The sequence below is a fragment of the Lotus japonicus genome, chromosome 1 (assembly GCF_012489685.1).
Source record: "Lotus japonicus ecotype B-129 chromosome 1, LjGifu_v1.2".
Taxonomy (NCBI): domain Eukaryota; kingdom Viridiplantae; phylum Streptophyta; class Magnoliopsida; order Fabales; family Fabaceae; genus Lotus; species Lotus japonicus.
The window spans coordinates 20,493,472-20,507,813 of NC_080041.1; the positions used below are offsets into that span (position 1 = coordinate 20,493,472).

Below are 14,342 nucleotides of genomic sequence, written 5' to 3' on the forward strand. Positions count from 1 at the left end.
TCGAATTTCAAAAGCTCCAGATTGTTTTTCTTCATTGAAGAAGTGTGTTTTTCACGATTTTAATGGATCGAAATATGAATTAGACTTTGCAGCATTTGTTTTGGAGAAAGCACCCTCTTTGAAATCTATGACTATTTTCACTTTTTTATTCATAAGAGAGCATCAAAAGATGGAAATCCGAAACAGGTTTACCAGATTGAACCCTTCAGAATGTGCACTAACCGTTAAGTAATTCAGGTGATTTTCTACATTCTCCATCAAATTCACCATGTTTATTTGAGAGAAGAGTATTAGTATTAAACATTGGTATAGAAAGAGATATAAAATTGAACAAGTATTTGGTTGCAGATTTACACAGCCAACCACTACCTCTTTTTAATCGGATTTGAGAATTGAGTCAGAGAAAGTAAAAATGGTGATGAGTGATATGATTATAAGAGTAGAAGGATAGGTAGAAAATGAGGTGTAAATGAAGTGGAAGTGTGAAGAAGTCATAGCTCTAACTAAATAATAGAGTGAGCTTTATTTTAATCTTTGCATATTTTGTGGTACCAACATTGCTACTCTGCCCTTCGTTTAAAGTTGCATATGTTGTTTTGAGATATTATGTATCCAAGGATATAACACAAGATTTGATTCCTGCTATCAAATTTTTCTTTCTGGGTTGCTAGCTTTTGTGTCACTATCTTTCTGATGTTCCAGGACTTTGTTATGTTTTCAAGGTGATGGTGGGCGCAAAGGATATGAGAGCATACTATGTTTTCCTTTGACAAACGAGAGCATACTCTTCAGTTGAAATTTTATAATACTCTAAAACATGAGAGTATACTCTGTTTTTCTTTGAAGAACGAGAGTATACTCTTCAACTGCAATTTTATAATACTATAAAACATGATAATTTTGTAATTTTGCTTTGTATATTGTGCCTGCATCTCCAACTTTTTCTGGTGTGACTCTTGTCGCTCAATTTATGCATACCTCTGGTGCCAAAGATAGAAATCCTATATATGCAAATATGTCATACTTCGGAGTGATTGAGTGCATCTGGGAGTTGAATTACACAATGATGCCCGTATTCGGTTGCAAGTGGGTTGACAACAAGAATGGTGTTCGTATTTGTGACTTGGGATTCATACAAGTTGATTTGAATAGGGTGAGATACAAAGATGACTCATTTATTCTAGCATTACAAGCTGAACAAGTCTTCTTGGTCATTGATCCTACTCATAAGAAGTGGTCCATAATGCAATTGTCAAACAAAATAAAAGTCAATAAAGATGGCGATGAAAACCTAGAAGAAAGTGATGATAATGAGGATGATCCTTTCAATGGTATAGCACAACCATCAGACAATCCAATGGAAGATGATGAATTCTATATGAGAGATGATCATACAGAGGAAATTTGGATAAACCTACCTTTTCAGGACACTGATGAATAAGCTACGGTCAATCTTAGGAAAAAAAGAGAAGAATTTAAACATGTATATTAATTTAAATTTACAATTATTATGCTTACTTTTTCCTTATTACATTTTCTCATCTTTTTTTTACAGGTAAATAGCGTCCTCAGGTGAAGATAGTTCATCCGCCGATGAGAAGGAAAATAGGCGCAGAATTAACATCGCGCAACTGGCTAGCAAAGCTAGAAATATAGGAATAAGATTGCATGTAACATAATACTCAAAAAATTTGTTTATTTTGATTATGATACTAAAATATGTACTAAACATGTTATTTTTAAAGGTTACATGGAATGCTAGAAATCAGCCGATTAAGCCCAACAAATCAAGATTTGTAAGATATATTCAGATGACTACTCGGGCTTTCATTCCCATTACATATCACCTTTGGAAGGATGCACCAAAAGAAATGAAGAACAAACTTTGGGTTGATGTAAAGGTATTCTTACTCTATTAATTGGTATATGTTGTTTGTAACCTAATACTCATATCTTATAACACTAACTCAAGTGGTTCATTTTACAGAGCTCTTTTGATATTGTTGATCGTCAGAAAAATGTATTGCAAGCTGCAAGCAATCTATAAAGGAACTTTAGGAAAAAGATGAGAAAACGAATTAAAACTATAAAAGGATATATTAGGGATCAACCTCCAAGAAAATATGTTCATATCATATGTGATGAGGTTTGGAAAGAATTTATAGCTCATTATCTTACATATAACTTCCAGGAAATATTAATGATTCTGTGTTAATTCAAATCATCAATTTCTTTGTAGTTTGTTTATCATAATATATTGATACTAGGACTATGTGTTTAAATAGAAAGTAAGTCAACAAAATAGGAGTGGAGCTTTAAATCCTACATTTCCATACAGAAGAGGTAGTTTAGGATACGCAAAACTTAAACAAGAGATGGTATGTACACATGTAGATACTTCAAGTCTCATGTCTTTTATATTGAATAATGATTTTTAACTTGTATAGTTAATTGTTTAATGTATACAGCTGCAGAATGTTGGACCGGTTGTCACATCCATCTCTCGTCATGTTTTATGGAGGATGAGTCGTTTGAACAAAAATGAAGATCTTGAAAACTTCAACGCACAACAATTGTGGGAGGAGTGTGTAAGTATTCGAAATAGTAAATTAAGTTTTCCATTTTATTTCTATGGAATCATATATGATTAAAACCTTTTTAACATTTATGTGTTAGGAGGTCATCTCATAGACTATGCCAGAAGGGGGCTTATATGATTGTGGTCGTGATGACATTCTAGCCAAAGCCATGAAGGTTCCGAAGCATCCTAGTCGGGTTAGGTTTGCTGGATTTCCAGTATCTCAAAGAGATTGTTTTAATTCACGAAAACAAGCACATCATGATTCTGAACAAGTGAGAAACTTGCAAGCTCAGTTGGATGAACTTTACAAAGTAGTGCAAGACATGCAGAGGCAAACACAGAAGAAGGATGATATCCAGATAGGAACTATTCCTTCCAGTAGTGGCAATGATAGTTGGACACCCTCATGTGTTGATCTACCTGAGGTAAATGATGACTTCGTACAACTTCAACTCTGCATTTTATAGGTTTGATAATTCATGAACTGATTAATATTTTTTGTTAGGTGTGTTAACAAATTCCTTACCTATAATTGTTTTAGGGAACAAGTAAATGTGATTTATATATAGTCAATCCTTCATATCTTAAGGTTGCTAAAGGAACAATGTATAACAATCCGACTGTTACACTTCATAACTATCCATTGCCATCAGACCATGTGAAAGTCTCCATTGATAAGTTCCTTGTGGGTTATTCACCCCTACTAATGCCAATTGAGAAAGTAAATCTTCTTATAGTAGATAATGCATTAGGTGATTTTATAGCATGGCCAAAGTCACTTGTATCTGTACCCACAATGGTATGTTAATTCGATGATTTTCTCTTTATTTACCTGTTTATATACTACTGGTAATTAATTGACTAATAAATTCAACGTTATCAGGCTCCATCATCATACAAGGGTAGAGATAAAGAAAAAAGTCGCTTAAAGGGCTAGAGCTGAACCTTGAAAGAGAATCCTGAACTTGAGACGTTGCTTACTGAATCGTCTTATAATAAGCCTAATTTTCAGCCATTGCTTTCTAGTGTGCACAAACTTCCCAATTGAAAATTTCTTGGACACATGCACAAAATGTATTGGCACGAGGAAGTCAATTGAAAATAAAGATGCTCATTAGCTTATTCAATTGCAAACTAACAGAGTTCATTGGAGTAGAGCCAGTGAAATAAGTTTTCCACCACCAAAAACTAAGTGCATCGGGTATCTGTGTGTATATCTGGTACTCATCAAACTTGAAATCTGTTATAGTGTTTTATGTCTTGCATGTAAACATTGAAATATTACTAATTAGCTTATTTTAGGTTTTTGTACGATCAAGTTCTGCTCCCAAACCAATTAGCTGAGAGGTTCTGTTTTTTGTCTCCTCATAAATTAAGTATTTATGAAACTAAACAATCGCAGCATATAACTGATGCACTCTTAGGGAATGAGGATCCAAATAGAATCTTTTTCTCACCTTACAATTGTGGGTGAGTCTATATTTTGGTAAACTTGACATTTATATTTATTTGATATGAATGTGTCATTTAGGTGTTTCTTAACTCATCATTTTTGTAGGGAGCATTGGGTGTTGTTTGTCATAAATACCTCAGATGCTTCTATAACATATTACGACTCGATGCGTGGTGATCCAAAAACTTACACATCCATGAAAAACTTGTTTGATTCGTAATATATTTTTGTCAGAATCATACCAAGCGTAGTAAATATTAGCAATAGCTGAAGTCAACACACACTCCACGCAACAAAAGTCCTCGAAGAAAAGAGTGAGGATGAAACATAAAACTTAAACAAGACATCCAAACTTGAAATTCCCACTACAATTAGTTACAATCAGTTTCGCTACACTAAAATACTATTTCAGAATATTGTATATCTGCCGACGAGACATTTTCTTCAGCTTCAAAGGCACCTTGGCCAATGCATAGTGCTCTTCCTTGCGAGAGAGGAGTAAATATGAAAGGCCCTCAACATATACTCCATAACTTTATCTTCTACTCTAGCCTTGATCTGATCACTTAAGAGAGAAGGGTCTGAGAAATCAACGTGAACCGGACCAATACTGTTGTCCATACCGAACAAGGAGATCATCTGTCTCGCTTCTACAGTGGCATCCTCAATGTCGCCTAGCGCACCCATAGTGATTTGATCATAGCCAAATATAATCTCCTCCGCAGCACGTCCACCAAAAGCGACATCAAGGTTTGCGAGAATCTCTTTCTGATTTGGTCCATAAACAGACTTATAACCCTCAAAAGTCACGCTTCCTAGATAATCTTCAGCAGGAAAAATCGTAGCGTCCAAAATCCGGGGAGCTCCATCAGTATAACAAGCTACCACAACATATGCTCCCTAACTTTATCTTCTACTCTAGCATTGATCTGATCACTTAAGAGAGAAGGGTCTGAGAAATCAACGTGAACCAGACCAATACTGTTGTCCATACCGAACAAGGAGATCATCTATCTTGCTTCTACAGTGGCATCCTCAATGTCACCTAGCGCACCCATAGTGATTTGATCATAGCCAAATATAATCTCCTCCGCAGCACGTCCACCAAAAGAGACATCAAGGTTTGCGAGAATCTCTTTCTGATTTGGTCCATAAACAGACTTATAACCCTCAAAAGTCACACATCCTAGATAATCTTCAGCAGGAATAATCGTAGCGTCCAAAATCCGGGGAGCTCCATCAGTATAACGAGCTACCACAACATGGCCCGCTCAGGGAAAGCCACAATCTCCCGGTATGTTTTGGAAAGAACTATAGATATCTGATTATATTATATCTACCCCATTTATATTATATAACACATTTATTAATATAAATTTTTCTTAATTTTTTTAGAGCTTTAAGGATCTATCGTGCTCAAAGAGAACATGTGTTGCCCAAAAACGAATCAAACATCATCGAATGGAGCAATGTTGAGGTATATATAAAACCTAAATATATAGCAAACATGTGGTGTTCAATTTCTGCACACTAACACAGTAAGTTAATTCTTCATTTGATTTTATAGTGCCCTCATCAATATAATGACATAGACTGTGATTATTATGTATTGAAATACATGAGAAATTTAATCCTTTATGAATCCTCAGAGTTTGTAGATAAGGTATGCAACTTTAGCCCTAATGTTATTATTTTTATTAGATCTATTGGATAATATAGTTCAATTTTAACTTAGTGTTATATGATTTTTAATTGCTAGGATGCTTATAACTTAAGTTGCAACTTCTTTAGTCAAGATCAATTGGATGAGATAAGGGAGGAGTGATCTTCATATGTTCTTCATAATTATGTTATCAATAAATAACACAATTTATTATCAGGATGTAAGTTTATCCTTAAACCTTTATTCTTGTCAATTGGTTGTTAGAATTGGTTGTTAGAATTGATGCATGTTGGATGATTAGTTAAGATTTCTTTTTATTGAAATGATTAGTAATAGGTGAAGAGGAATGCTCTAAGCAACTAGCTAGATTTCTACGGAAGCTATTCTCACTTGAGTTTGATGAAGACTTTGTTGTTTTTTGGTTGTGAATTGGCTGAGAGTTACATGTTGGACTATTAGTTAAGGCTTATGTTTTAGTGAAAATGATTAAGACCATGTTAATTTCTGGTTATGAATTTGCTGAGCACTGCATGTTGGATGATTAGTTAGAGTGTCTATTTTATTGCAATGATTAGGAATAAGTGAAGAAGAATGCTCTAAGCTACTAGTTAGATGGCTGCATAAGCTATGCTCACTCGGCTTTGATTATAACTTTGTTATTTTCTGGTTATGAGCAAAGTGTAATTTTCGACTATTTTGTCTTGTTCTGCTGACCAACTTAGAATAACACCTTCTATTGTTTGGTGGCTGAAAGTGAATTGAAGAGGAAATAACAGATAAGGGAAAAAGACAAAGAAATATATTTTTTACAAGTGCACACATTCCACTCTAGAGTAGAAGTAGTCAAACTTGTATGGTGATTGATTTATATATTTTATCCAATATTCTAAATAATTATGACAGATGTGTTTTTGATATCAGGAAAGAAAATGGCCTGCTGCTGAATGGAAGTTGTTCGATGTTGCTTTTTCTATTGCAAAAGAAGAATGCAAGGAAACAAGTCACTGATTGTTAATAGACTGTGTCGACCGGGGGAGGAGCGTTTGTTGTTGGGGGTGTTTTGTGTTTAAGTATTTGTGCAACCAAGAACTTTATGAAAGAAGCGTATTTGATTTTGCTTCTAATTGTTGCGGGCACAACACCCATTCTTAGGGATCAATTGATTGTACGGGTTGGTGTTGATAGATAATTGTTAGTTGTCTCTGACTTTTTTCTTTTTTGACCAACGATGGATCTTTGGTTTTGCAGTGTGTTATTGGCTTTTCTTGGTCAAACTTATATATAAGGACTTATTCTTTTCAAGGATATATATTATTGCGGTGTGTTATTCGATATATATTATGCTGCTTTTGTTTCCCCTTTAATTTTATTTTCTATTTGGGTTGGGCACCCCATATGCTCCTCTTATATTTTATTTAGCTTATCCAAAAATCAAGTGTTAATTTGGTCATGTTTTGATTCAATCAGTTGTTGTTGAAAAAAAAAAAACAGTAAAGTAGTGGTTCTACAATTTTGTTTAATATGTGGTAGTGGTTTTGTCACAGTTTGGTTACGGTTAAGAACCGCTGCCCAACTACTGCCATGCGTAGCGGTTCACGAAAATGCTACCCATCTTTTAATTGGGTACCCAACTTTAGCAGTGGCTTGTTAGGCACCAGTTGCAAAATCGCTGCCCAGCTCCTAAATGAACCGCTACGCAACCCCGTTTTTGTGGTAGTGCTTGTTTGTTGGTGATACTCGATTATACTGAGAGATTTATGCTGATGTTGGCATCGCCTCTTTTGAGTTTTTGTTGCTGCTCCGCGCTTATAATTTTAAGTTGTAGGTGTTGTTTGGAGTGGCAGATGTTTTTTTTTTTGTTACAAAGAGGGGCGAAGCCCCGGACAAGGAAAAAGAACTATACAAGAGGCAAAACAGTTGAGGACGGAGCCTCATTCATATCCTACAAAAGCAGACCATGGCAGATGATTTTACTACTGTCAAGAATTTCTTTCTGATTGCTAGGTTAAATAATGTTTTAATGAGTTGCTTAATTATCATGAAAAATTAGTCGTGGCAATGTAGGAAACATGAGATAGCTGGTAACATGAAAAAAAGTTTGTTTTTATGTTTTATTATTTTTCTTTTAGGTGACTATGAATAAGGTGGTGTAAAAAATATACTGTTCCATTTTATTTTACTATGTCGTGATACTTTAAAATGATGTGTTTGAAAACAAATTAATTATGTTATCAATTTTAAACCATAATTAATATTGAAATGTGTTAATTTATGAGCTGAAAAATTAAGTAATTAGCGTTAAAAAAAATGATTATTTTGTAATATCATGACTTAATTATTATATAATCTTTGATAATAATCTAGTTTAATAACTTCGTATTGATTTTTAATTTAAATAAGTTTTTAGCTCCTGAAAATGTAGTAAATATTGATTTTAGTCCATGAAAATATTTTTTAATTTCTAATTACTAAAAATACAAATTGTTATTGCCATATTGACTTTTGCTTATATCAAGAGGACCATCAATAAAAAAAAATAACTACATGACAAACACTAGATGGTTTCAGTATGGAGACAAGGAAGGAATAGTTATCAAGAATTAGAGGTTGCTGAGGTGTTAGGATTTTAAATATTTGTGATTTAGTTTATTTTAATTTAGGATTCTATCTTTTTAGTGTAAGAGTCTATATTTTATTCTAGGAGTTTATCTTTATTTTAGTTAGTATATCTTTTTTATTTATTACGCGTTAAATTTATGGGTTGCAAGATGGGTATCACAGACTGACTACTTAAACAATGGTTTTTTGGAGAAGAGGGGAAATCGAGAAATAGGACAACGAGGTAAGTCAAACAACACTAGTGGCAGACAAAACGATGACCATATATATGCACCCTCAAAGCCGGAAGGCATAATGATGGCTTGATGGGCTGTGGCGGCGTGCAACTAGAGGAGTTGTTGCTCAAACAAACTAGTAATCGTGTAAATGAGAGATAAAATGGAATATGTACACATGAGAGTGTATAAGACGATGCTTTGGCTTGAAACAACCCGGGATGGAGTGATTTGGATGAAACATGTTTGTTGGTATGATAATCAACTGAAAAGCTTGCCAGAAAAGGCATCACTCATTAGACATCAGTGGGAGTGGTGGATAGTGGCTGGAAAATAGTTCAGGCAAGCAAAAGGAAGACAAAGAATATGAGATTCCATGCTTGGGTGTGTAGTGATACAATACAATGGGGATGGTGGTAGCACTACTCGAAAAGCCCCGTGAATAAGACGAACCAAAAGATAGAGTGTTGGAACTTGGAAGGAGAACATGGCAAGAGAAATAACTAATAAGATGGAAGAAAGTCTTAGAGTTTGAGTTATGCTTAGCTCTATCCCAAAAGTTAGTTCAGAGGCGAGTGTTGGTCTACCCTTAATAAGGACTATCGTGGTCATATCTTTTGGCCGATATGAGACTTCTCAACATATATGGGTAGAGTTGGACCTCAACATATCTCTAGCCAAATAGCAGGAATGAACATCTACGGTCACCTATATATGGGTAATATGCATTAAACGAATCTATGATAGACTATGACCTCTTAAAATTTGGTTAAGGCCTAACTCTACCCCAAAGGCTAGTTTAGGGGTGAAGATTGCTCTACCCTATATAAGGCTAGTTGTATAAACTTATCACATTCTAGTTTGCCGTAGATAACTTTATTATACTACATATAAGATTGTGGTAAAAAAAATTAGGTTCCACATTTTAGATTACGGAAGGGTAAAAAACTTGAGGGTATTTTCGGAATCCATGCAAGTGGAATGGTGTCATGCAAGTGGAATGGTGTATATAAAAGCACAATTCGTTTCAAATATTTGATTTGTGCAAGACGCGGCAGAAACCATGGCGGGAGGAGGAGGAGGAGGAAGTGACCCGCAGAAGCAACTGCTGAGCCTCATCCGCAATTTCGCCGCCGAGAAATCCCAAGGAGGTAGTTACCGTTTCCGTTTTCTCTTCCCTGTTTGTTTCCCGAGAAAATCCAACCGTGTGTTTTCTCTGCGATCTTTCGCTGTTTCCACCATTTCTGATTTGCTTAACTTGAATTGTGAAGAACGAAGAGTAGTTACTCTGAGAAAGCAGATCGAGACGCTGATCTCCGATCTCACCGCGGCGAATTCGGAGCTTGAAAATGTCAAGCGTTGCAAAGAGCTTGTTGAGCAGGACCTTAGAGGCTTTGAACTTCAACTCTTCTTGAGTGAATCTTCCGCTCAAACCCTAGAGGTTCGTTACTCGGTTTCAATGGAATTTGATTTTGAACCGAACACAATTTTCTGCTTTTCGGTGTGTTTGATTTCACGTTTAGGTTTTCCAGAATCACTTCTCGCACTGCAAAAGCTACGTACTCATAGTGCTTGATCGGAAACTCGTTAGGTTTCCACATTTGAGAGAAAATTGATTGTAGAAGAAGCTACTAGGAGTGATTCTGGAGGAGTAGCTTCTCCTAGAATCAATTCTGCTCCTAACATGGAAATCTACTAGTTTCCAAACACATACTAGTAGTTTTTTTAAGACTGTTGAACTTGAAAATGTGGTTTCAGGCGAGGGTATCTCATATGGAAGATGTGGTCTCTGCTGTTGGATCTGATTTGGAAACTCTCCAGGTGCTCCTCCTCACAAACACAATCCTTTTCCTGTATTTGGAATTTCAATTTTTTGGCTGATTTTATGTTTCTCATTGAATCCTGTATCTTCTGGAAATTGTGCTTTCGTGGATTATCACAAAAGAATGAAGGCGCGGCTTTACGGTAACACTGCCAGTCTCTCCTGTGGTCATTCCAATGAATTTGGGAGATGAAATTTTGGTTTACTGTATATTTTATTTATTACAAGTCTTGCATGCATATTATGTTTTCTTACATTTTTGCAGGGAGCAATTCATCCACCACATGTTTGATGTAAATGCCAAGATAAGGTTCGTCTCGGTTGAAGAAAATATTTGCATTATGTTGGGCACATCATTAGAATTGCAGTTATCAATTTTAAAAATCAAATGATACTAAATTATATTGAAGTGTTTCTATTACTGTCTGTGTGTTGGTACATTTATTTTACCTTCTTAGCCCTATTGGTGATTATTGGAGGGGTTTGAACATATCTATTTAAATTTTGAGAACTGCATCATCACGAGGTTTAAGATTAGATTATATTGTGATTCTATCTTGTATGTTCTTAACATGTCTATTTACACGCAGATTAGCATATCTATTGAAATTTGGCCATATGAAGAAGTTGATCATAAATGAGTCATATTCTACTTCTTATCTGATAACTTTCTATCATGTATTTATCATCCTATCACTTATATATGTATACTCAATGTAGACGTTAGCAGTTGTCAGGTTCATAGCATACTTCTATGGTGACAGCTTTCAAAACCTTACAACATAGTTACTAATTCCTCATTAAATGCAGGAAATTTCAAGAGAGCATCATTACCGGCATCATTGATGCCGTAGAATGGGCAGCTCCTAGAGGTTTTGTCATTCATTTCACTGTTATATGTGATCATTTTCAGCCTATGCTTTATAGTAGTATAAATATGAGGTTATGAGAAACACAGAACTGCATGATACTTGTATTGAAACTTGAAAGATGATATTTTTTAACTTTGTTTCCTTTCCTTATGACTGCATTACTTTGATCATTTGATGCATGTTTATATTACTATCTCTGCACAAAAGGTACGAGTTAATATACAATTTGGTTACTAAAAATGACAATCAGTATTATTTTTGTTCTTGCAAGTGTATCCTTTTGTATGTTATGCGACATGATGAGCTTACATATGCAACCGTTATGCCTGAGACATTGTCATGCCTCATGCATACGTTGGTTCTAATGTTCCAAACAGTGAGTTTTTATTAGCTTCTATCCAAAGTCAAAACCTCACCTGGAGGACAAGGTAAAACTGAAAGTGGTAGGTATTGACGGGCCTCCTGGTTCTGAAGTGAACAGAGAAAAATGGCAGGTTGGGAGGAGGGGGGGAGTGTTGTAGTCTGTTCTGCAAACCATTAATAGAATGGGCACGTGACAGTATGAGATTGGAGACTTGGATGCTGGTATCATGAAAAGGGATGTAAATAGGGAAGAACCTGGTATTTTTTAAGAAGGAATTACAAAAATAGTAATTCAAAATTTTGATGCAACCTCCCTTTCCCAAATACTCCAATCCTCACCAAATGGCTAGATCATTTCCCTGTCTTATCTCCATTTATTTATATCCTATATTCCTCTCTCCCTAACTAACTAGCTAAGTTACAAATAGTGAAGTCTCCTATCAACTACCTCTCAAGGCCTTCACCACAGATCTGAGCTTATCTATGCCCGAAGTTCCCTTCGAGAAAGTGCTACATAACAGATCAAACAACCATAAGCATTACGAAACCTCTTATTGCTTTCGATGAATCCAAATTGCTTCTATTCATTGTTATGCAACTCCATTTGTTCCCTTCTTTTATGTTTGAATCTTGTACAACTCATAGGATCTTGGGAGCTTTGATACTAGTTTATACTTTATAGATGTTGGTTCGGCGATTTGAGAAAGAAGGAGGAAAGATAGATTTTATTGATTGAATTTCCCTTAGCTCCAGATCAGTGATTAAGCCTAGTTAGGAAGAGAAAGAATAAATTCAATTTCCTCTCAGGATTTTGAGAGTATAATATCTCTCCGTCCAAAAACTGATGAATAAAAAGAATACCCCCAATTTCTCCTTATCTCCATAGGCTATCTCGACCAAATTCTACCTAAATTCAAACTAGCTATCACTGATAAAGTCTAAGATCTACCTAATATCTCTTATTTAGGAACTTTATATTTGCTGTTCATAATTAGGATTTGATTTGTATTGTTTTCCTGATGTCATAGTTTCCTTGATTACTAATTTCCTGATGTTAGAGGTTGTAAGTCATGAATTTACATTCAACCATGCTGAGGATTTCATCAAGTGTTCTCTCTACCTAATATTAATCTGGTCCCCGAAGGATAGCTCAAGTGGTAAGAGCTAGGGACATAAGGGTTGGGTGGGATGAAGGGTGAAGGGTCCCGGGTTCGAACCCAGAGGAGGATTAATTTACTAACATTTATAACAACTAACATTTTCTTATCAAAAAAAAAACCTAATATTAATCTGAGTGTAGTTTGTGCTCATCTTCTTCCTTTGCTCCTTCTCTTATACGTACTACGTTTTCTTTTACCAACGTCCTATGTCTGATAGCTGGGGATGATGCACTTTGACTTTGTTTTAGATGCACCACAAGTCATTATGAAAGAAAATGATGCTGATGATACTTTAAGGACTCTTGAAAGCAAGCTATTAGAGATAATATCTCAAATAACTAAAGAGGATGAGGAATACCAAGCCCAACAGAAAATTTATCAGAACGTAAGTTGAGAATCAAATGCTAGAAAGTCAAGGTTCCTTTCTTATCATATCTTTATTTTCTTATATTCACCATTTCTCATGATAAGGAGAACCTGCTGCAGGTCCAGCGTGAATTGATTGATTGTGAAAGAAAGGTGCCTTTGATGAACATGATTGTTGCAGAAACAAAAGAATTGCAGGATCTAGCCTTATATCCTTATAAATATTCCAATTGATGCAAATGTTTTTACAGTCTCTTGCCTGGGAAGTTATGGAACCTAGAATCTAATAATATTTTTTATCAGAGAAAGTAGAATCCTGATCGCATTTATATTGAGGAAATGCAGCATAGACAGGTTAGAAGTCATAAAACACTCCTTTGAAGATGTATATGAATAAGCCATTTTAATGGGTATAGTTCAGTATCATATAAGATCTATTTTATTGATTAGTACGCTTCTTATCAGCTACTACTGTTTTGGCATGTTGTTTACTGAGTTGCATACCAAGAAATTAGAGAATTTTGGTCAAAACATGAATATAACTTGCCAAAATAGTTGTTCACTATCTAGGTTCTTTAAATTCTGCGAAAATAATGGAAACAAAAACAAGAAAGAGGGGATGAAAATGAATTTGCAAATTTTATCCTTCCCCTGATATCCCTCTTGAATTTGTTTTAGTACAAGTTACCGGAGTTCTTGTGATTCTAGTATTATTAATGTGGATAAAAACTTCAATTGATTTGCATCATCAGAGCAGCTGAGTTATGTCCTTAACTAGAAACAAGCAGTCTTCTGAATTAGAAGCAACATGTGGTTCACTTGGTGAAGAACTTCAGAAGAGATGCATGTGTCCTAGATGTCATCTGGACAATTTGGAGGCTATCAGTGAACTTCTGGCAAATGAGGAGAAATGATGATGTCTCGTAAGTAGTTTTCTTCACGACCAAACATTAAATGCTGTGGTATGATGGCACTGTACTACTGAACTCTGTTCATATTGTATGGTTTCAATTTGAACAAACCTCCCTATAGCTTACACAATTAAAGACCTGTTTTGTATAGATACAGAAAATGGAGGATATTGAGAATGCATTGTGCTGATTGTTCTTTCTGATATTTGCTTCACAGTAGATTGCATTAGCTATTGGCCAATAATATGTCTAAAATTTACAGTTATTGTAAACTTTTCTGTTTACCTTTCAAGTTTTCACACCCAAAAAAAGTTGGC

At 35.2% G+C, this 14,342-nt stretch overlaps 1 protein-coding gene across 1 annotated transcript; it reads left to right on the forward strand.

Moving 5' to 3' along the window:
* Positions 1-9,587: 9,587 nt before the first annotated feature.
* On the forward strand, positions 9,588-14,309 carry LOC130734066 (uncharacterized). Its single transcript, XM_057586360.1, has 8 exons — positions 9,588-9,682; positions 9,803-9,972; positions 10,290-10,352; positions 10,477-10,496; positions 10,619-10,663; positions 11,164-11,225; positions 12,997-13,133; positions 13,235-14,309. The coding sequence occupies exons 1-8, from the start codon at positions 9,595-9,597 to the stop codon at positions 13,346-13,348; spliced, it is 699 nt and encodes a 232-aa protein (XP_057442343.1). The 5' UTR covers positions 9,588-9,594; the 3' UTR covers positions 13,349-14,309.
* Positions 14,310-14,342: the final 33 nt, after the last annotated feature.

Coding starts and splice junctions, on each gene's coding strand:
- LOC130734066 (XM_057586360.1), top strand. CDS start 9,595: ATGGCGGGAGGAGGAGGAGGAGGAAGTGACCCGCAGAAGCAACTGCTG. Junction 10,353..10,476: donor CTGATTTGGAAACTCTCCAG/GTGCTCCTCCTC, acceptor TTATCACAAAAG/AATGAAGGCGCGGCTTTACG. Junction 11,226..12,996: donor AGAATGGGCAGCTCCTAGAG/GTTTTGTCATTC, acceptor ACTTTGTTTTAG/ATGCACCACAAGTCATTATG.